This window comes from Scomber scombrus, chromosome 16, assembly GCF_963691925.1.
Source record: "Scomber scombrus chromosome 16, fScoSco1.1, whole genome shotgun sequence".
In the NCBI taxonomy this organism is placed as follows: Eukaryota; Metazoa; Chordata; class Actinopteri; order Scombriformes; family Scombridae; genus Scomber; species Scomber scombrus.
In genome coordinates this window covers 22,962,947-22,987,645 of record NC_084985.1, presented here as the reverse complement: position 1 = coordinate 22,987,645, position 24,699 = coordinate 22,962,947, and the positions used below count along the sequence as shown (strand labels likewise).

Genomic DNA, 24,699 nt, shown 5'->3' with positions numbered 1-24,699 from the left:
GCGTACAATGGGATGGCGAGTATAGATTACAGGTTGTTTAATGCAGCATCCCTTGATGAACGAGTTATTTTTTCTATACAGTATCTGTAAACTGGAATAACCATCCCACCGGTTCCAATTCCCATGATCTATTTGTCATTTCTTACATGCTGGCATCATTACTAAATTTCGAGGAAAGGGTGTATTTCCAACAACAACTACAGCCTGTGGTTTTTGGCACCCTAGATTCATTAGAGTAAAATTGCTAGTAATATTGGGCAGTTTGTCAGGAGCAATGAGAAAATCACACTGATTATTGCAGACATAACTTCTTTCCCTCATATGGCATTTAGGCTACTGTTGATCACTGAAAGAAGAAGCCATAGGCTGTTGAATCATAATTCATCATGTGCTTGTGTGGTGAACTAGACAAGATGGTCTCTCTCTTTCTTCTATTCATGAGCTAAAAGTAAAGCAGTCAAATCAAAGTATCCAAGAAAATGAGAAAACCTATTCTATTGTCCCGTCATACACACTCTGACAAGCTCATTTAGAGCCATAGTCACCCTTCTATCCCATTTCAACATTGCTTTCAGACGTGTCCATTCTAAAAGAAGACCGATTTATTCTGCAGACACCAGCGGCTACCACTTTTTTGTTCTTTCTTCAATACAGTGCAGTTGTATTTTTACACGCTACAATGTTCCAACTCTTCAGAATATACTTCTTCTCCCTGGTGAAGCTTTAGACCTGGGCTGATGAAAGAATTCCAGCTGATTGCACCATTGTTCCTTGTCTGGTCATTTCGGCACAGGATCTACAAAATCAATTTTCAGAGTTTGAAATGACTATTCCAAGTTGTTCCAAGAAATACTTGAAAAAGTTCAACTTCAGTGTCCAATTGTATACAGTGTGACGTAAGTGAGCTGGACACAGCACACTCATGTCTGCCAACCCAGCCAGTCTGTGATGCTTTATGCAAAAGAACCACAGGGAGAAGAGAGGCAAGAGATCTAACAGTCTGACTGAAAAGAGCTCTTTTTGTGTTTTCCAGGAGACAGTTTGTATTTCACTCTTGAGATTTTTATTCTTTACATGTGGATGTTGAAGGATTGCTGTGCAAGCAAAGGAAAATCTGCACAACAAATCTTAATAAGAGTCTTGCCTTATGCAGCTTCATTTGTCTCCTACATCTGATGCACTTAAAGAAAGTTTAAGTCTCATATACCATAACCCCTGTTCTCTGATAACATAACATGTCTGTGATGTAGTCTGTTCCAGAAACTTTCCAAGGTAAAGTGGATGCAGTGTTCACACCAGCCTAGTATACATAATGCCACTTGGGCATGTTGCAGCCTGAGACACATAACACACAGACGATGACAGTCAGGACTGTTGATTTTGCTGCCACAGGGATACATTTCAGATGTCTGCTAACACATAAAACTAGCTTCAGAGAGGGAGACTGGAAGGTTTGGAAAAACCTTATTATGGTTGGGCTTTTATAGTAAATTACATGAACTTAGCAAGTATAGAGGCTAGCACCTATGTTGCCTGGGTTGGTCTTTTTTTAATCTCTTTTATTTGCTGTTGTTTTATTATATTTTTCTCTAAAGCACTCTGAGCTACATGCCTTGTATGATTGATGATGATTATTATTATTATTATTATTATTAACCACTAGTACTTTTAGTTTGGTCAGTAGGGCTGAAACTAACAATTATTTAATTAATCAGCTCATTATTTTCTGATTAATCAATTAGTCACCTGGTCTTTAAAATGTCAGAAAATTGTGTAAATGTAGTTTCCCACAGCCAGGATAACACTAAGAAAACACCATATAGAGACACCAAAGCAAATGTTTGAAAGAGAACTAACCACTAAGATTTTATGCAGGCCATAGCATATAATCCGCCCAAAGGTAGTACTGTATAATGGGCTGTGTAAGAATGGAAACTTCAAAGCCTCGTTCAAATTATAATAAAGATACAGCGCTATTAAAGTTCTAGGGGCCAGTTTTCTCTTCAGCTATTTTATTGCATTTCCACTGAATTATGTAAAATGGGACTAAATGTTAATCAGGAGTCAATTCAGGACATCTAAATTGACTCTGTCCGGGACTTATTATGCTAAGAGAGATTTCCATTTCTTTTTTGACTATAAAGCAGGTCTAGGGGCTTTATAAATACTGTGAAAGTATCAAAATGGAGACATGCACACAGCCTGTATTCAGAAACTGTACTTTTAAACAAGCCATTCAGACTTCAGTAAGGTTGTGATGTCACATCCTCTGCATTTCCCCTACCATTGCCTTGCAGGTGCGGCTCACCCAACCTGAAAGAAACAATGTTTATTTAGGTTATTTACTTAATTTGTGTGCAGTTGTTTCATTTCAGTTTAGTCTGAGGGTCCCTACTGTGTGTTGCTGTCATATGTGGTTGCGCTAGTGTCTCTCTTCTCCTCTCTGTGTTCCACCTGTGTGCAGGGCTCACACATACACGGAGCGGAGCAGAGGAGAGACAGTAGCAGAGGAGAGACAGTTGCAAAGGTGGCCGTCGCAACTTACCGTTGTGTTTTATTCAGAACCCTGGTTTTACTTAGTTACCATAGACTACAATCTATTACCTGTGGTTGGCCTGGGTGTGAAAACAGTCAGCCAATCAGAAGAGAGGGGCATTGAGTAGACACAAAGAGTCTGTTTCAGCGAGACTGCATCTATGAATTGCACAGCTGTAACCTGGTGCTTTTTGCCTGTAAAAACATGGCTACATTTGTATAATATATATAAGTAAATGAAAATATTATACTGGAAATGGCAGGGAATAATATGACCTCTTTAAAGCAAAGTCAGATGATGTTTGTGTGTAGCTGAAATACCAAGTTAAACCATTAAATATAATTTTTAATGTCAGAAGTAGAATAAGATGTTTTATTGCATGATCATATAAGCGTTCTAAAATCAGAACCACAGATTCCTTAAAGCTAGTACACAATGGAAACACACCTGCGTTTTGCTACCAAATCCCAGCACGTACACTGTCTTTCAGCTGTAGCTTGTTTGTTTGCAGTGACCCCTGACCACCCACCACAACTCAGATGCACCTAATTAAATAATAGATGCTTTCACACTCCAGAAGTCCTCCCGTGTCAACTTTTCTCAATAAGCAGTTTGCGCAGCTTAGGTAAATTACCGTACTTGACATTCGTCACCTCATCAAATTGCATTGTGGGCTGCCCCCTCACAGTTTCTCCAATGTGATAACAGTACATTTGTTGGGCCCTGTACATAAGTGTTACTCAGAAAGATGAGATTAAATGATCTCACAGTATTGGTTGCAAGATTTATTGTGTGAGAATTAATTTGAAAAGGGTTGTTTTTTTTTCTGGAGGAGTGAGACACATACAGTACAAACACACACATGGTGATTGCTGGTAATGCATCCATGCTGTTTACAGCTGCTCTGCCCTGTGAAAACACCTCAGCCTTGCTTGGGAATGGCAGGATAACATAATATGGCATGAAGTATTTAGATTTTTCTCACCCCACATCTGTAAGAAAACATTCATAATTGCATGTGAGGCATAGCATTTCTGATAATCTAATGAAATCACACAGATTAATGGAAAAATAAGCTTCATTGTGATATTGAAGTTCTCCTAACGTGCCTCTGTGTTTGAATAAAATACTGTAGTACAACTGAAAAACCCTGAAATTCAAATCCCACTTTTTATCGTACTCCTCTCCAAACAGCACAACAGAAACATCATGGTCGGGCTGGTTGGTCTCATCAACATTTGCCACCTTTTGTTGACTGTGTGCTTTGACCGAGATGAAAGGAGAAAAATAAAAATACGACCCATCTTGGCATACTGTGAATTGGAATCTCTCGCTTCCCTTCCTCTCGCTCTGCGTCTTGCAATGCATTTTTTCTCCCACCTGGTACGTTTTTTTCCCCCTCCTTCTCCGGGCTGTAGTAGTGCACGGAGCTGGCTATCTAGTCTGGCAGCCTTCCCCTTGAAACTGGGGATAAACAGAAAAGCCTCGCATATGGACTACATGTTCTCGTGAAACGTCTGTCCTTGTTTGACTGCTTTTAGTTATTCAGTGTGAAATCCTGTTTCCTTCACAGACCCTGTTATGTAATTATTGTTTGTCTTAATTATTCCTGTCTAACAGAGGTTATATGGGGGTATTATACTCCTGCTGAGTATTTTTTTAAAGCAATTGGATAAAAAATGCAACATCCTTTACAACTACACCTTGTATTTTGTGATAAATAAGTAAAATATGCAAAGCGCCAGCAGCAACACTTTCTTGGAATAGCTCCATTTAAATTGCCCTAATGTGTTTTGGGCTGAAAACACAAATACACTTATCGGTTAGTGAATTAGTCAGCCCGAAGACAGCAACAAATGTCTTAATTCACAGTTCCGTCAAATGTAGTTTGTCATTTGATCTACTTGTTTGCCAGTTGCTACAGGTCTTTATTCTCAGATTCCAGACTGGAGCTGACAGTGATGTCAGAAAACATCTGCAGTGATAGAAATTGTGAAGTAATTATAGAATATTTGATGTTTTTGTCGCATTGAGGTTTTTCTCAAAGTGTCAGTGCAGATAGCTATTTACATATCTTTGTTGTTTTTTGTCCTTTGTTTAGTTTTGTTCTGTTTTCTGTGGTTATATTGTTATGGCATTATGAATTACATCTGCAACTGACAATGACAGGTTTTACATTAAAGCAAGCCTACATACATTGTTGCTGAACAGTGGCCCCAGTGTTTTATGGGATAATAGTAATTGCTGTTAGGTAGTGTAATAGTAGCACAAGAGTACTATTTTCCACTGGGTTTGGAGTTGACATGCCCCCAATCAGTTTTAAATAATTATCTCCCTTTGCCCTGGGCTTCACCTCTCAGGCCTATCTTCTTGGCTCCGGTGCAATACACAACCTGGGAAAAAATACTCCCAACTTATCAGCATATTTTTCTAATTCGATTTTAAATGATGCATAGCATTCCTTATTTTCTGTTACATTACCATTAAAAGCATAATCAATTTCATCATAATTTGTCATTTCCTAAACTGACATACATGCACATTAATTTAGGAAATTACATCCCTCAAAGCAAGCAGCCTTTAAAATAATTCTTCTAAATGGAATTTACAAGGTGCTTTGCTACATTTATATCAATATACTGTATATGAATGCTGTATATAAAGTGCATTCAAATTTAATACATAAATGTTGGATGTTTTTAATATGAGGGAGAAACTAAACTTTTGGTATTTTGAAGTTGCAGTGTAAACTGAGTCTATTTTATAGTTCAGTATGATAAATATGTTCTACCGCTGCTCAACACTTTAAGGGACCTATTATTATGCTCATTTCCACCTCTATATTTTTATTCTGGGACTCCACTAAAGTAGTTTTGCATGATTCACAGTTCAAATAATTCCTTATTTATTTTATAGTGGCAGGTTATGCAGCCCCTCAGTTCAGCCTCTGTCTCTTAACTGGCAGTCTTAGCTCATGTCTCTTTAAGGCCACTCTTTTCTAATTGGCCAGCTTTCCAGAAGCTTGCCAAGGGGCAGTCCTATCAGAGTTAAGTTACTGCTGATAAAAACATACATTTCTTGCTTTACTCCTTCATATTAAAAGCTTTTAAATGACTAAATAACATGAGACTTTTATTGGAATTGAAGAATTTTACAGGATGCAAAACGTGTTGCTTACCCAATTAGCAGAGCGTCATTAGTGGCACTAAAACACAGTCAACACAACAAGATATGTAGATATTTGGAGCTATTTGTTGAGCGGATTAGTTAGAAATAATGCAGGGAGGAACAGTAGAAGCAGGAACAGCCACAGTGATGATGATGATGATGTTTGAAGAGCTGCAGACAAACAGCACACCTCCAACAAGTAAACAACTTATTTTTCTTTGCCCTGCTGTGTTTTGGAGAAACACTCACAGCGTGGCAACTCATGGCTCAGTGTGACTACCCCCAAAACAATAGAAAAAAACATAATGTTAGTAGAATGGAGCAGTGAACTGGCACGCTGTGTGTGGAACAGATGACCATACATAGAAATCCATCATGAGTTGACATCGGCTCTGACTGAAAGTAGAAAAAAACAGTTTGAAACCAAGCGTTCAGAGCAGTCTGAAGCTGCTTCTTTTTGCTCTCAATGATTATTTCTCCACACATTTACCTCATTATTTTGACACTCTGGCCATATAACATATAGCATCTGACATTATATAGTATTGTGACTGAAAATAAGGAAAAGCATGATATGTCGTCTGAATTGCTGTTTAAGAAACCTTGTTTGCATGATTAAACATAAAGAAATTGCTGTTTGACACGGGATCGACCTGCTGTTCTTTACATTGGCATAGCTGCTGTGTTGAGCCATTTACTCATCATTTTCTATTGGAGAGGATGTGAGTATAAAGGAGAGAACAAGGCTGTTATCTCCACGTGTGTGTTGTAAGTTAGACTTCCAATTAGAACGTTTGCAGAACCGAGGGGCCCCGTTGTGGGTAATTGTTTTTAAGGATCGGCTGATACCCTGCAGACTGCCGTAATGGCTTTGTATCTTTCCACTATGTGTTCAGATTATTGGCATTTATGAAAGCTGTTGTTTTCAGCCCATAGATATACAAAGCTTTGCCGTTGTACCAAAGCAGCTTTTTTTTCCTTTTTCTCTGAAGCTTTCATATGTACGCTCTGCTGCAGGGCACATTGATGCTCGCTGCAGATTAATTAAATGTCTACCATTACAGCTAGAATTTATGCAGATGTCTGACATCCAGGGTGCGAGCGAAAACAAACAAGCCTAATTAAATTTAGCTCCTCACTTAAAGCTGTTTCTCCCCTCCGAACCTGATTGATATCTGAACTCAGCTGGCTACATTGACTTTGATCCTTTTTGTTTTGTGATACACAGTCAGAACTGTTTCTGTTCAACTGGGCTTCATGAATATAAGATTTGTCTGGTACAAACACTCTTCAGCAGCTGTAGCCTGCACAGTCATTTCTTTGAACAAAGCCTCCATTTCTTTCTGCCACGCTGTGCAGAGTTTTTACAGGATTCAGACTTACTGCTGCTGGATAGGTGAGTTAGAGTTTGTTGGAGTCATAATAAGTTCAACTGTAAGATTACTTGAGGGAGTAAGGTGTGTGACTGTGTACCTGCTCAAAAATACAGTATCAGTCAGACTTGCTTCCATATTATATTATATAGTATCATTATCCTTACATCATTTACATAATATGTACTATAGTATGTTTTTTAGTAGCAAAGGGTTCTTAATTGTAGAGAGAAAAACACAGATTGTGTAGCGGTGTTGTTATGATCAGAGGAACAATAAATACAGTAGTGCGCATAAGTTTCAATCACTAAAAGTCCAGTGTGGATGCTTATCCTATATTAAAGTCATATTTGGTGTGAAGCACACTTTGCCTTTAAAACAGTGCCAGTTCTCCATGGTGCAACTGCACAAATAGATTTTTCAAGGTACTTGGCAGGTTAGTTGTTCTAAGTATCTTGGAGAAGTTTTGTGTGGGGGGCATCACCAGGACGCCTTCTTGTCAGTCAAGATAGTTTGTGACTCTGTTTGTTTGGGAGTTGTTTTCTTTGCTGCAGAGTGAATTTAGGACCAATCAGAGGCTTTTTTCATGGTATTGTATAATGGATACGGATCTAAACATCTGAAATGATGAAAACTTTTTAACAGTACTGCACTTCTGCAGAGGTCTACCTGCAATTTTGAGATATAACTGAGTGAAGGGAACTAGTGAAGTGAATAGATCATGATTGTTCACATTTAAGCACTATCTTGGGCAACTACCTTGTTTATATCAACTCCACTATTTCATTTCAGTAATGCATTAAAGGAAAATATTGAGACTCTGCTATTGCATTATGGTTCCCTGACAGTTACCAGACTTGTCAAAAAAGCATAGCAGCAAGTGACAGTTTATTAACATAAGCTGATCATAGTAGTGCTAATATTAAATGTCTAGCTGCCCATCGTGATAGCTGACTACCACCACATCAAAGCATTTTTCTGAGCTATTGCATTCCTGTCACATTGGTTGACCATGCTTGTCATCTGTACATACTTTCCCAGAGATGTGGGGCCCCAAAACTGACATCAGTCAAGGTATTCATAAGTGTAGTAATTCGAAATCGCATGCATCTGTTGTGAGGGGCATCTTGTTGTCTCGCCTCATGGAGTCCATCAGTCCATTAATCCGGCACATGGGACATTTTGTCAAGTGACACCCAGATGTCCTGTTAGTCTGACAATAAAGCCTGACACCAGAATCCCAAAGGTGCTTTTGAAAGATGCCACATGCGGGAAAGGAGGATTAGGAATGTATCAAGGATTTAGAAGACACTGACAGCGGTCCACCTTGCTCGGCTGCCTCTTTTGAGACACTGAACCCAACAGTACGTGTTTCTCAACAGAGCAGCAGGGAGAAACAGCACAATGATCCCCGTGCTCCCCGAGTCTGATAAACACAGCTCAGCAGTGCGAGAGGGGTAGCAGACTGTGAGGAAGAGGAATGCTTACTCAGGCTTTTGACATATATGAAAAGAGGAGGGAGGAGGAATACACAAGTAGGAAATCTAAAACTGCAAATAATCTGACCCAGTTTTTTCCTCCTGGCTTGTGGCTCCAAGCTGGTGATGCAAGCACTTTTTCTATTTATGCCTTTTGGTTCAGATTGATCTCACTATGAAACGAAGACATGCATCTCAGGGGAAAGCTGGCTTGTTAATAGCTATTGTTCATCACCCCCCATAAACACATGTGCTATTTTTCCTTACACTGAAAAGTGTATATAATTTTTCTTGTTAAGAAGAAGTAGCTTTTGCTTTGCTTGTGAGGACTTCGTATGTTCATTCCCCAACCTTATTCACCACTCCAGGGTTATTTTGTGTTAATGTGTTGAATGTAATTTCATGGTTAATGCACTTTCCTGTAACCTGCCTCATGTACTTTTCCTTGAGAATATGATTGACAGAACACCCAGAAAGAAGTTCTGCAGCTGTTCATTTAATGGGTATTTGGAGAGTGGAATAATGTTAATAACCACAAGAGACCACAAGATTAATTCAACCATGTAGTGTTGTAACTAAAAGTCTGGTAGCTGCATTGCATATTGTGCCATTGATCCTTATGCTGCCCCTCATGCGCTTGAATGAGCAACTAATTCTAATTAATTTGGCAAAAAAACCTGCCTGAATGTTTGGCTCAACACAATGCAGTCCACAATGTTATCCTACAAGGTGCTGCACTGGCCAATCAAATACTTACTGGTAGATTTCTTTATAACGTGAAAACCAAATTTGTGTTGCTTGCCTTGCAATTACTGTGACCAAAGTTCAAATGATTGTTCATAATCCTGTCTCATACTATAAACCACTATACAGTGTTTTGACCTCTGATAAGTCGTCAAACTCAAAGATCTACTATCCAATCTGGATTTCTTGTATTGTATGTGCCATTTCTCTGTTGCCATTGGCTTTAACCACTGCTTATTGGAGACCTCCAGAGTGGTCTCTGCTTTGGGCTCCACACTGAGAACTAGGTGGCTACCACTTACAATATGTCAGATGGCTGCCAACAATGGAGGTGTGAAGAGAAGAGTACCTCATTAGGTGCCACCTTGTCGTTCTGGGGCAATTAGTAGACTGGGGAGGAAATGCTTTGAGCTCAGACATTGCTCAGTGCCATCCACCCACTGAAGGGACTGATGAGGAGAACATGAATGGGAAGGTGGGAGTATCAAAGTAGCCGTGGTTTCAGAGTTGTCCTGCAGCTGTATTTCAAAATCTTCATGCTGAAAACCCTTTCCACTCCAACCATAATGTCCTTCTGGAGACTTTTTGTCAGTATATTCCTCATAGTAATTAGTCTCAGTAATGTCATTCTTATTCAAGATCCTTCCTTTGGGCATCTCTACACTTTTTTTTTAACTTAAACTCTTAAATTCTGTTCAATGTACAATCAAACAACATCTTTATGAGCTTTTATGAGCTTTATATCTCAGTAGGCATTCTGCTTTTGACCGAGTGGGACCAAGGGACTGAAGATGGAAAATTAGCTTTAAGCCAACTCTGGTAAAATACATCAAATGGTAACATTTAATATTAATAATTAATATTTTACATGATCCCTTACAAATCCCTGATTCCTTTGAGGCTCCTTGTCACCTTCACTAGCCATAATGCATAGTATTGCTTTCCTGATTTATAATTTTTTTGACATTAGTAAACACTCATTAGTTTTTTTCTCCAAAAGTTGGACGAGAAGATTGATATCATACTCATATTTGTCCATTAAATATATAAGTGGAGCCAGAAGATAATTAGCATAGCTTAGCATAAAGACTGAACATGGCAAAAGGCTTTGGCTTTGTCAAAAGTTCAAAATCCTCCTGACAGCATCAGATGAAGCAAATTAGATATCATGTGTTAGTAAGTGAGCTTTATAGGTTTTTGTTGGAAGATTTGTTTTTACCTTATGCTAAGCTAAGCTAATCATCTCCTGGCTCCAGCTTCATACTTGGCATAAAAGCATGAAAGTGCTATTGATCTTCTCATGTTACTCACGGCAAGAAAGCAAATAAGTGCATTTCCAGAAATAATAAGCTTTTCCTTTAAACATTTCAGCTACATAATATATTCACAAGCTTTCATCCACCAGATACATTCCCTTTGTTATGGTGACTGGACCCTCAACACCTCCGATTTTTATAGATTAACCATTAACTTTTCACTTTTCCAAGTGACTGGGCTGAATATGGGAACTACAAGTCACTTCCCCTGTGAAAGAACAAACATATGAAGTGAAGTGAAGCGTGCTGTTTTTGCTCATATGCATTGATTATTCCGTGTGACATTCATACTGTCAGGGTTAGATGTTCTATTGCCACCGAAGGCACTCATGCAAACATTTCTCATCAAACTTCGGATAGAGGTATAAACATTTTGAATGTCATTCCTCAGCCTCACTTGCCACACAGATAAAGCAGACAGCAGGGACAACAGGGGTGTTTGCATAGGTCTAGCAGGATGTAGAGAAACTGGTCCAAACAAAAGTTCCATTTTTTTTTTTTATTATTTATTTTTTTTTTTTAAATGTGACTCAGGTAGCCCGGCCTTGGCACTGGAAGTCCTTTGAGTTCTTCTTCTAAGAGTTTTCTGTCCTGAAAGACTTTGTCTATTTATTGACACATTGATTGTTACGAGGATCGAACCCAAGGCCTCTCCTTTATGGCATAGTGCCTTTAACTAATGTACTAGCCTGCCAACCAGTAAAACATTACGAGGCAGGGTCCAAAACCATTTCCTTATGAAAGGAACTCTACAGCCTTGTAGCTGTTGCTGCCAGTCAGCTGACAGAGAAGTTATAAGTTATATGAAAGGACGCCTGGGGGCTTTAATCTGATTCTGCTGCCTTTGGCTGAGCCAGAGATGGGGATTGTTTGATGCAGACATTGGTGACTGGGGAGATATAAATGACACTGACAGTGAATCACAGAGACGATACACTGCATCGCACCTTTTTCACACTTTTTTCGCCATGGGACAATAACATCAGCAAAGGGGTTCTTTTTTTTCCTTTATGTGTATATTCTAGTTGAACTTTATGAAGGACACAAACCATGGTTCACTTTTATTTTATGTGAAAAGTAGTTGAATGTTAATATCAAAATTGCCACCTGAGTATTTATCTGTGGGGCTGCAAAGCATCCACCCAAGTGCTGTATATTACAATCACGATTTCCAGTATTTATGTCTAAGCCACAACATAATGACAAAAAGCAACTAGTCTTCAGATAACCTATATACAATGAATAGCTGAAGTCTGGGTGACAGTGAATCCAAACAGCATGACAACCAAATTACAAGTCACTGCCACAAAACAGAAAGCCACTTGTAGCCAGTCAAATTCAGCTCATTACATTCAATACAAGCCGTGCACGATAAAGCTTCAAAGTTGGCGACTAGCCCTTGATCATATTGGAGCATTTAGCAACTAAAGAGCCAGATAATTCCCTCGGGGAAACAAAACTGAAGTAAAAGGAGATAGAATATGGTACTTCTACTCATGTAGCCAGAAAAAATACTCCAGACAGACAGAAAAGACAGACAGATTTACTCACTTGCTTACTTTAGTCACACAGGAGCTTTGTTTTGACAGCCTGTTCATATTCCACAAAGAAATGCATATAGACCCACTGCAGACGTACAGATATACATAAACACATCCATTCATCTACCTGTATCCCAACACATAAACCTGTATCTGAATACATACCCACACAAGTTTGGACCTATACATCCTGCATCTACATCCTGACAGCAGTAGAGATTAATGCTTATGTTCTTCTATATATATGCATCATCAAATAATTGTAGTTCTGAACAAGTGTTACTCTTAAACATTATATAACATCTTCAGCACGTATTTCATGAGCGAGACTTAAAAGCCTGTGGCCTCAAAACTACCTTGTCATTGTGCGAGCGCCTGTTGTTGCGCTGTCATGCATCTCCGTGTTATTTATTTCCTCGCAACGCTGTTGAAATTCGACTTGTTTTTGAAGCATGGCTAAACAAAACTGACACGATCATAAAAATAAAAAAACCCTCCCCTCCCCCACGCCGGCTCTTATCTTTTCATCCTCCTCTGTTTGTCAGTTTTCATAGTGAGATAATATAATGAGCGGCAGGGGAAGATAATGCTGGTATAAAAACAATCGTTTAACTGCACCGCTTATCTGCTCTCTGCATTTGGAGCTGTTGAATGCACAGGGGATATAGCTAACCATGTGCGTTTGACACGTCTGCTCTAAGTGATATGGGATTGTGGAAGTGTGGGAAGGGATATGATACAGGACAGAGATGACCAGCATTGCTGAGTAGTAGCCAGTATGCCCTTTTTAGATTACTTCTTCAAAGCAATCGCATTAAAGACTGAGTCCATCATGACAACTCATTTATACTCAACACAAAGACATTAATTGCTACTGTAACTAATTGATCCATATGGACAGAAGCGATGGAAGAGTGTAGATGGATACCACATTGATCTTAGTTCTGATTAGTCATTCAGGTCTTTGTTTAGCAAGATCTCTTGGGGGTGAGACCTTTTAGATGTTGCTCCATGGTAAATGGACTGCATTTGTATAACGCCTTTCTAGTATTCCAACCACTCAAAGCACTTTTAAACTACAAGCCCCATTCACCATTCATACACTAATGGGAAGAGGCTGTCATGCAAGGTGCCTGCTCATCATCACAATCTAATTATTCACATACACACTGATGGAACAGCTTTCAGGAGCAATTTGGGGTTCAGTGTCTTGCCACAGGACACTTCGATGTTCGGACTTGGAAGGAAATCGAACCACCGATCTTCCAATTAGTGGACGACCCGCTCTACCTTAACTATTTTCTAAGAAGCCAAACTCTTGGTCCTAAAAGTTTAGTTCATTATTAAGTTCATTACCTTCCTTTTCCTTCTTTCGTGCTCTGTTTTCCCCCTATTTTCACACTTTATTTCCTCCGTTTGCCTTTCACTCCTTCTATCCCTCAGCCCCTCCTCCCCTTTTTGCTGTAAGCAGAGCTCCACAGAGCTGTCAGAAGCGTTTGAAGTCTCTCTGCTTTTTACAGGGCTTCTTCCTCCCCTCATTTTTCTCTGCCTCCTTCCTCTCCAGCCCTAGATTGGGATGCCTTGGGTAGAGTTTGGAGTGTTGGATTTCAGTAAGAGCTCGCTGTTATGTCTTTATCAGCCCAGGATAGTTACTCTGCCGTGTGAAGTGCACTGCATCACAAGATTAAACTGTAGCCCAGCCATTTCTGCTCCCCTAGGCCACATTGGTACTGTCTGGACCAAAGCACACATTCTCATGAAAATGCATTTGAACCTCAGACAGATGCATTTTTCCTGAGTGACATTAGACATTTTATATCACTTTATGTATCTCTAATGATCTGTTGAGGCGGATGTAGCTGCAGGCTGTTTGTTTACCACCAGCCACACTGTAACATGTCCCCTTGACACCCCTAATGCAATCACCCTCCCATAGTACACAGAGATAATAACATTGGAAAGTAATGCCATCAACATCTGTGTTTATAATAAGACACATTATTACCCTTTTCACCCTCATGGCTGGCATTTCAGGCATTGCACATTTCTGTCAAGAACAGAATTTCCAAAACCATCTGGACAGGACTTCACAAGTAATTCTGTTGGCTTGGTCCCAGTTTTCATCTAAATAGAGGTCCTAATAGATGCATATATAACTACGGCCCCGCTCGATGAGTACTACCTGGCAGGTCAGGCCTGCCTCGCCTCTTGTGTCATTGACAGCAGCTTGATTGAAAGTGCTCTCTGAGGGCTGAGAGCCAGCATTCTCAATCCATTCGGCTGTCAACATACAGCAAATACAGTTGTTGACTACCTTTTGTAGCTGTGTTTCACAAGCTGTGAAACCAGGGAATATCAAATAATCAAAATAAAAGATTACAACTGAAGCCCTCTTTGGAGCTGGTGTGTGTGTGTGTGTGTGGGTGTGTGTGGGCGTGGGGATTAATAGACGAGGATTTAGATTGGATGTAATGATGTGAAGCAAAAAGCAATGGAGGAACTCACCCCCACTATCACCCCCGCTGTTTCCACTGTTAATATTTGGAAATGGGAGAGGGATGTTGGGGTACTGGTGTAAAGAAAACAAAAAAAAAACAACAATTTTTTTACTCATCCTCTGCGTGTGTGTCAACTGATACAATGTCACCAACCAGCCCAGGCAGAAGAAATAATAAAACTGACTGTTGTAAATAAGGATTTTCTTAATTTTCTCACATTTTTACCAAAGAAAATATCATTTATCGCTCATCCCGTTCCCGCTTAGCCTCACATTTACCTCTGACCGCTGTGCCGCGATCTTACGGCTCCAAAGGTTGTACTTTTTTTCAATTTGAAGATTCAAAGCTTTTCGCTATTGTAACCCAAACACAACCCCATCCCTCCCACACGCACCTCACGATCCGCAGGGGTCCACCGTAACTGTCATGTCACCGAGCCTCTCTGCTGATATTAGCTGACATCTGACCTTTTAATGAGCACACAACCAGAGTCCCGCTGTTATGAGAGGTTAGCGGGTCTGTCTGACAGCGGTGTGGTCTAATGAGGGGGGGGGCCCCCTCAGCGGAGCCAGTGTTAGACCTCCATACAAAACCTCTACACACCTCATTAGCATCATGCTAATAAGCCTTTCTGCTGATGGTGTCCATGGAGAAGCAGGATTGGAGAGAAGGGATGGCATGTTTACAGCCATATCAGAGAATTCTTTAGCCACTTAGGAATGTGCGCTTTCCTTTTCTTGGCCATCATCTTGAATACACTTGAGTTACAGCAACAGGCTCGCATTCATCACATTTACACATATTTGATGTGTCTCCAGTATACACATCTAAAATTAATTTATGTTTTAGTCACTATTGCCAGAATATATCAACACTTTTTTTTGGCTGCAATGTGTCCGTACACTTGCCTTGGTTTAAGAAGTATTGCTGCTTGTGTTCCGAAAATATTTATAGCAACAGTTTAACATTTTGGGAAATGAACAAGAGATAATAAGATTGATCCCTTTTACATGTTTATGTGTTAATCATAGAGCTGGAGTCAGTACATGCTTAGTTTAGCCTTACAAGTTCACTTATTAACACATTGCTTTTTGTTTAGTTAAAGGCACACTATGCCACTATGATCTCTCTCTCAATCATCACTTATGAGCCATAACTGTATGTTTCTAAAGAGGCTCTGCCGTCTGTCCATATTTTCTGTGTTTGAGATGCGTCTGGGCGTCAATGTTTAGGCAGTGAGTGAGGTCATTTTGGCTGCATTCACTCAAAATCTGTACAAAGTCCTGCAGGATTGTAGGGAGATGAGGAAGGTGTGGACGTGTTTTTTCGTGCTTTAGAACATAAGCGTCAGAAAATAGTGTTTTAATGATCTGATTCATGACTTTGTTCTCGCTATCACCACGCACTCTCTTCATTAATTCTTGACCACCAAATCTGGTTTGAATCTTCAAAGCATTGTCGATCTCATTTACACTCTGATTCTATGAGATTTAATTTTTATCTCCAATCCATTCCTTTCCCTGTACCCTTAACTCTTTCTAATCATCTTCACCCCTCTCCATTTCCTCTTTATTAATGTGTCCTTCATCTCTGTATCCATGGTTTCCCAATTGTTCTGAATCCTTCACCACCGCAGTACTGTTTTGTTCTTTAACATTAGAAGGCCTTTCCATCTCATAGTAGCTTCTCTGAGATCTTTGTGTATTTTTTCTGTTTGGGGTGGTCGGCTGCACAGTGGATACAGTCTGTATGGAGAATAAACCCTTGTTAATTGCAATGTGCAATTCTCAAGAGAGCATGAGATGTATGGCAAATTATTGTCTTTTTATTTGTATTCTTTTTTATCTAGGATTATCGTGTTTATCACTTTCATTTTTCAGTGGCACAATTGAATTTGTTTATTTATCTCAAGCCGAAAGATTTAAGTCTGGAAAACATCCACTTGAGAATCATTTCAGATATGTAATCTGCAAATGTCTCAGCGATTACGTGACACGTGCCTCTACAAACTCCTTGACAAATACTAAAACTCTGCCTTTTGATTGCCTTATATTCATTCAGAGGAAAACATTGATTTCCAGAACAACCACCAAGCCCTTTTAATTAAAAAAATACCATTCAAAGCCAGTAGAGCTCAATGATGGTATATATAGATTGACATCATTACAGCGCCCCAAAAGTGAAGCCAAAACATCTCAATCTCCCCCTGGTGGCTGGCTGCAGTATAGGTCATTAATCCCGCCCCCTCCACGTTAGCAGATGGGACATGAGCCAAACTAAAGAATCAAACTCCACTTGAAATACATTTTGAGATCAAAGATGATTTCCACCATCTTAGGTAGCTCTTATCATGCTCCAAATAACGTCACACCAGCAAGACAGCAGAAAAAGAGACATTTTGGCTTCGCTTTTACTTAGGAAGTGAAGACACGTTGTCCATATTTATACATTGTCAATGGTAAAGATACAGTCATCTTATCAGGTGTGGGAAGGCTTCATGTTTTTGCACATTTAAGGAAAATTCTGGAATTTTTCAAACAGCACATATCGGAGCAAGCAGCACAAACCTCCAAAAGCTTCCTAAGTACATTTAATTTTACATAAATAATTTTGAACACCTCCAACAGAGACCAAAAGTAAACACAGGAATTAGCCCTTTGGATTAGCTGTTGTAGCTAACTTCATAGGGATCTACTTCCAGGGCAACTTGTCAGCTAGCTGTTAAATCAAGTGTCTGGTTTTGTTGTCTTTATCTGGTTTAATTCTATCATGAAACAAAAAAAGACATGCAGCATTTTGGCATCAGTTTTAGAGACCTTCATGTTAATACTTGCAATCTGAGTAAATCCATAATGTAAATCCTGTTTTTGGCAGCACAGAAGAAGAGTCCCAAGATTAAAGCCTTACATTCCTCTTTCTAAATCATCTTTTGTTTTTTCTGTAGGGGCCACAAACGAAAGCACGATGATGCCAAAGAAGAGGAGGAAGATGCGGACGACGACATGGAGGACAAAGAGAAGGAGGCAGACTCTGCCGACGAGTCCTCTAAAGAGTCCAACGAGGAAGAGGAGGGCAGCAGCTCAGAAGCGGACGAGATGGCTGCCGCTTTGGATGCAGAGCTGAATGACTTTATGTGAAGGGACTCATTCATTGGTAATGGACAACAAAAAAAGCCCCCGTCACCCCTTAAAGTGGTACCTAAAAATCCTATTTTCACCACTTTGGAATCCGTGTGTACGTAGGATGTATGAGCCATGAATGTGTGCTGTAATAAAAATGAATGTCCTGTACAGAAATGACATGTTGCTGTGTAAATAAAGGCTTAGATTTTTTTGTAGCATTGATATACAGTATAGCCTTTTTGGCATAAAACACTTTGATGTTAACATTTTATTGTGAGATAAAAAACTGTAGGAAGCATTAAATTTGATACTTTTTTTGTTTTACTTTTTTCTATTTCAATTTTTATATTGATGACACACACAAAAAAAAGTTAAAATTATAAAACCTTAAATTTTTTGCTGGTCGTACATGCCAAAGAGTTTGGAATAGGTTTGCCAAGGCGTGCAGCTAAATGTTTTACTCTTGACTTCCAGTTTTATTTTTCTGTCGGCCTCCTTTTTTAAGGGTCATAAATGCAACCAGCGGATTTAGACATCTGAATGTGTTTTCCTCAGTCGTATCTTCCTCATCATAGTGTTTGTACATTTGATAACATGTCTTGTGATACATGGTCCCATGAACTGAACTTTAATGTTTTTCATATAGCAACAGGTGTAAGCTCTGCTTTCCTTCGTCAGACCACTTTGTTAATATAGTACAGTTTACTGTAGAAAGGGCAGTCACAATTTAGACCTATGGTTATGTACACTGGAGCAAATAACCTGCTAAATGCTGTTGTCTTAAAGGAACAGTGCAACCCAAAGGACAAAAAGTTATTTTTTTCTCACTTACTTTTGATGGTATCTAGTTGATTTTATCTGTAGGTTCTGAAATGTGTCTTTAAGATTTCTCTCTGAGGCAAAGAAAAAAAAAAGGAAAAAAACCCTAATTCCCCTGTGGCATTTAGGGGGGGGGGGAAATAAAACACAGGCATAATGGGAAACAACTTCAACAACTGGACAGCACATACACGGCATTAAAAAACTTAAGCAAATAGAGAAACACTGCAAGTTTCACAGTTAACATTTTCATGACATTATTGGAGATATTAACTAAACAGTAAAAGTCCACTACTAGCACGTTCATCATCTAGTTGTGCATGACAGTGTTACTCTATGCTGTGAATATGTCAGCATATTGGCAAATCTTTCTCTGCTTGTTTTTCTTATTTGAGGTGTAATTTTCTAAATGTATGTACAGTAGCAGTCAAAGGTTTGGACACACTTTCCCATTGCCTTGAATGAGAAAGCGTGTCCAAATTTTTGAATTGGTACTCTGAAGGATTTTTTCCTCATTAGCATGTGCTGTGTGTATTTTGTTCTTTAACTGCAGGGCAGTGAGCTTTCTCAGGCATTCACAGCACAAAAAATATTAAATTTCAAATGTTCAACTGCAACATATTCTTCCATAAACCATGTCCTTTGTCACATAGTTGAATAATTCATAGACCTCACTGTCAACAGTCTTTGTTGGGACTGTTTCTTAGCTGAAAGTTGAATTTAAAGTAGTGCTTTTAATGCTGTGAACATCACCAATGTTATTCTGTTAACCTCCATTTTATTAGGGTGGCAGCTGAAATCTGTGTGATAAACATCTTAAAACCCTGGCAAACAATACTTAAAACTAAGTGCATTGCGAGATACCGTCAGTGGTAAGTGAGAAAATACATTTTTGCTTATTTTGGGTGAACAGGCCTTTTAACACTAGACTACGCAAGCTGTTTACACACAATGAAAATACATGTATGAAATCAGCCTAAATTACAAATTCACGTATACGTTTACTTCAAACATTTTGCCAAGTTTCACATGTCTGTCCACAGGAAGGACAGGACTCACCAGCATCTCGTTGTCTTTTGGTTTAAAGCATCACAGACCTGTCTGGCTGGTACATATGACTGTGCTGTGTGCGCTTTACTGACAACACACATCACAGTCTCATCCTTGCCAAGTACAACTTAAACGGAGCATAAAATTTGTACCTAGGTTCACATTCACTGTGAAGTTTGGCATCATTTTAGAGCCGATAGCACCGAGTCTGTTTTTCCCTTATTCAAAGGAGTTGTAACTGGTGAAAGGTCATGCTTCCATTGCTTTTAGGTTATCAGAATAATTAATAGTAGGTAATATCCCAAGGCAGGAGTGCAGCTGTGTGTTTAGATCTATGTCCTATGTAGGTTTTACCATCAACATCTTTCTACACCACTCACAACATACTTTTTTTTCTCCTTTGCAGTGACAGTCATCCCATTTTTCTTCCTTTGTCTAGTGATGGTTTTATCATGAGTTTTCAATCAAACAACCGACGTGTAAAGTATAAGTCTATTTCCTACTTGACCCTGAGAGAAAAGATACTTTGTATTAAAGATGTTGTTTATAAGTAACAGCTGAATTGTCTGTTCTTTTATTTACGTCCTAAATATATACCTGAACATAATCAGCACGTATACTCCGGATGAAGTCCATTAGCCTTTTGCCTCTTCTGTACAACAGCTGGGTTTGAACATTATAATCATTGTGTGTGATATAACGAGACTCCCACCACGACATATTACTTGAGTTAATGGGCTTTTGTCATGAGATCCATACCAGAACCATTAGGCCTCGTTCCATCTTGCCGGTTGGGTTGATGCGCGAGTAGCAAATGTGTAGCAATCTGAAAAAGAACTTCTGTTTTTTCCATGTTATTACGTTGTTGGAATGTACAGACAGCACGAATCATCAGTTTTGCAATTTTCGATGTAGAAGGGAAATGAGGTAGACCAGTGGAACATTTTCTGCATGGTAAAAAAAACTGTATTTCCATCTCAACTGTCTCAATTTCATTGTTTCAAATTTCTGTTTTATCTTATTCTAAATCAGCTCAATACCTAGCCGTAACCATTTATAACTGTTCAGTTGGTGTAAATTGCCGACCTCAACATCTGTGATATTACTCTATCATTTTGTCATTCAGTCAGAGTAATGGGTAATCAGGTGAGATGGTGATGACCCAGGAAGCAGCGAGGTAAATCACAGTCATAAAGTCTATTAAAAGCATGACTGTGGCATCTCTGCTGTGTTGCTCAGCGCGGTTCTTTCCTGGAACGACCTGCTGATCCTCTGCCTTTAAAAGCCAAAGCAAACAGCAATAAATGGAGAGCTGTTTATCCTGTGATGAAGGCAGGTATTTTGCTCCAGGAGGGATTTTTTTTTTTTCTTACGTTCGCAGACCCATACTTGTCAGTTGTGATAAATAAAAGTCCATTTCGCAGCTGTGGATTGTTGGCGATGATCCACAGTTGGGGTTCAACATAGACGAAAAGGTCCTAAAAAATCCTGCAGATAGGAAAAGATGCCAAATACGATGTGTATTCCCTGAACATAAGTTTGTCCTAATAGATTGTGAGATGTTCTATCTTTCCAGGAACTTAATTACTAAGAAAACTGATTCAGAGCCTAACAGCTAAAGAGTCATTGAATGTTTGCAATTTAAGATAAATTGCATCTCAAAGAACCATGACATTTGTTCATTATGACGCAGTGAGACAACCCAGAGTGCATGCAAAAGGCTTCATTAATTTCTTAAAGTTTTTTACGCATTTCTTTATTTTTAACAGTTTAACAACCCACAAAAACAGCACATTGAGTGAGGTCAGGTACGCGCATTTTTATGGCCTTACCAACCGTTTTATGGCATCATTAGTGACAGCAACTGAAGCGTGCTTGGAATAAATATAATGACACCTGGGTAGCTGTCGTGAGCAGTGATAATGGAAAGAGAAAAAGTAACACCTACTCAAACCTTAACAAATAATTCCAAAAAGATGCACCAGAGCACTGAACACTACAGTGCTATGGTGTACTACGGAAACACCATAGCACCTACAGAGATTGAGAATTGTAAGAGATATGATGGCTTATGTCAGTGTCATCAGAATATTCACTGAACTAAAACATTGAATCTTAGTGAAAGTATAATTCTGTGAATATTTGGGTTAATTATGGAGTCACCAACATCTACATATGCTACAAGTGCTGTTCTTTCATCAGTAATAAGTACAGGCGTGATGTACCACCATCTTCAACCAAAGTGGATTTGACTTATGGTTGATATATTATCTGAACTTCTGTGACTTGGCTGATTAGCACATATGGAAACAGCTTTAAACCATATACCAAAAATGTAGGTTAGTGGTCACTGAGATGATTCACTGAATCCCTGGTTACACTAAAATCATGGTGAAATGAATCACCTTTGTCCTCACATAGTTGATAGTTGTTGCCAACATAGGTGGGAAATTACAGGCACAGTCATGCATTCATTTCTCATTCAGCCTCTTACAGTTAGCATTTTAACTGAATTCAGATGAGGTATTCTGTTATTTAAACGTCTCTTACAAACACGGCATAACTTTCAATGAAACAGCTGGTCTGTTTTTAGGTCAGGTCTGTCTCTCCCACCACACGGCACACAGCCCTATAACGTTATCTACTTCTGTCTTCTTAAAGGCTCAGTTTTTCAGTTCAGTAGCTTATAAAAACTTAGTTCTGGGTTCTTTACCCTGCAGTAGTGCATCCCACCACACAGCAACTTTTAGAAATGTTTCTGTTGTTTGCCAGCTGACAGAAGTGATAAGGAGGAACCTTCACTCAGTACAAAGTCAATGGAGAGTAATGATTTGTTTTCCCCTCTGGAGTGGATGGAACTTGGAACTATCTCTTTGGTGGGAATTTTCACATTTTCAAAGTTCCACTACCTCTGCTGATGAGGGTAATTCAGTTGATAAATTTGTATTTTCTCACATAATTTTGCTATTTTTAACACAGATGTGAGCAGACCTTCAAGTCATCAGGGATGAAAACTACAATCTGTTGTTGAAAGATCTGAAAAACCTGACAAGTAGACCTTTCGTTAAGATTTTTTGTCAGACGAAAAATTGTTTGCTTTGCACAAACCTCGCATTAAGACTGAATGCAAATGGGACCACAGACAGATTCTGCCCTCTTTTTATCACACTTCACTCAGGTGTAAAAGTTGGACAACATGAAAAATGCTTTCATCACTGGTGAGTGACACCTGCTCCCATCGGTACTCCCAAGGATACACCTTCATAAATGTCTGATCTTACTTCTGCTTCTTTTGTCTTTGTCCCAAAGGCATTACATCATGGATATGACTGATAATAAGCTCTAAAGCCAATGAAAGGCTTTGGTCTTATTGGTTCTTGATCTATGTTCTACCTGCAGTGGCTCAGAGAGTAGTTCTCCTGTGGGTTGATAGATTGAGTCAGTATGAAGAGCTTGGAGGAGAACACTGGATCTGATAAATGTTGTCTTTTTTTTAAATGAGGAAGGAAAAAGCCCTCAGGATCTGTCAGCCTGACCTTCTACTGGACCTCACCTTAACAGAGGTGTCAGCTGCAATGTGTTGGCGGAACGCATGTTGTGGTGTTCTTTTTTTTTTTTGTTCAAGTCCTGAGATCTGAAAGTACACATGAAGACACTTTTAGTAAGAACAAAACAACACAAATCAGGCAGAGCTCACAAGCAGTTCTATAAAGCAAGGTAAATATGAACTTCATTGAAGAATATTATTGGTCAATAAAGTAGTTGTGTAAATGTGTTGCAATGAAATATTTGTCTAATAGTCTATTTTTGTTTTAGTTAGTTATCTTGTGTTATGCACATACAAGGGCCCAGTCAACATGAGTTTACTGTATAAGACAATACAATTACTTCAAATATAACATTATATTGCAAATAAAGACATTTCTTTCCTGTCCCCAAGCTCTACAAATAAAATCCGCCACAACAGGGGCTTCCCTTCCCAAAACATGATTTAGTGTTTTTTAATAATCTGGCCAGAACAACTTACATATTACTGATAAGTAAATCCCCTAATCATCATATAATGATCAATAAAATATGACATAGACATTGCCTTCTTGTTTTAAATCACATAATCAACAACACCATCCTTCTTTGGGAGACCATTAAACCTGCCTGTTTCCATGGATAATGGTAGTGTAACTGAACATCACAGTGTACATAGAGATAGCAAATATCTGTTGTACCAAACATCAACAAACCATGTTTCCTTATACAAAATGAACAATTTGCTGTATTGTAGTAGTTTAATATTGCTCTTTTTTTTAATCACCATCCATGTACTTCCATACAATATGCACATATGTAAACACTCTCTCCCTCCCTATAGAAGCTGATGAGTGGGGATCGTGTGGGGAGTTTTATCTTCCATAGAGACAAGTAGCTTTTCCATATGTAAGAGTTCTGTCAGTAAAAGTGACCACAGCTCAAACATTCATGTTTTTTTATGGTGGATTTCCACATCTTGAGTCATGCGAGTGAATCTGAAGGTGAAACAAGGTGAAGTAAAATAACAGGGCTCAGATCAAAGGTTGTCCAAATCTTTCACACCTTTGATTACCGGAGTGTAGACATGCAGCTGCTGTTACAGTGCAGTATGTAGGGCAGCAGACGGAGGTGGAAGTAGCTGTAAATCGGTGAGAGCTTTCATCAATATGTGAATGAAAGGAACTGATTACTCTGATTTTAGAAAGTCATTACAGCACAGATCATCCACAGTTATGGCTTCAATATTTAAAATAAGTCACTGATCATGAAAATAAATGGGGTAAACTTTGTCATCATTTACTTTCATTTTAAATTACCAACACCTCAGTAAATTCTATTGTAGGTTATTGCTGGTTGCAAATGGAACAGTGAGATCTGTGAGTTTCAACAGCAGCAACAACTCTCTGAGCAGTGACAGTTTCACTCAGTTATTATTGTTATTATTATTGGACATACCCTGCATGATACATACAGTATGTCTCCAGCTTTGTAAACCCTCAATAATTCAAACTACTTTTACTGGAAAC

At 39.0% G+C, this 24,699-nt stretch overlaps 1 protein-coding gene across 1 annotated transcript in view; it reads left to right on the top strand.

The window, feature by feature from the left end:
* ctdp1 (CTD (carboxy-terminal domain, RNA polymerase II, polypeptide A) phosphatase, subunit 1) overlaps window positions 1-20,193 on the top strand; it is a 63,900-nt gene extending 43,707 nt beyond the window's left edge. The window contains exon 13 of the mRNA XM_062436427.1: window positions 17,599-20,193. Coding sequence (XP_062292411.1) covers window positions 17,599-17,791 — 193 coding nt within the window. The 3' untranslated portion in view covers window positions 17,792-20,193. The remainder of the gene's footprint in view (window positions 1-17,598) is intronic.
* Window positions 20,194-24,699: the final 4,506 nt, after the last annotated feature.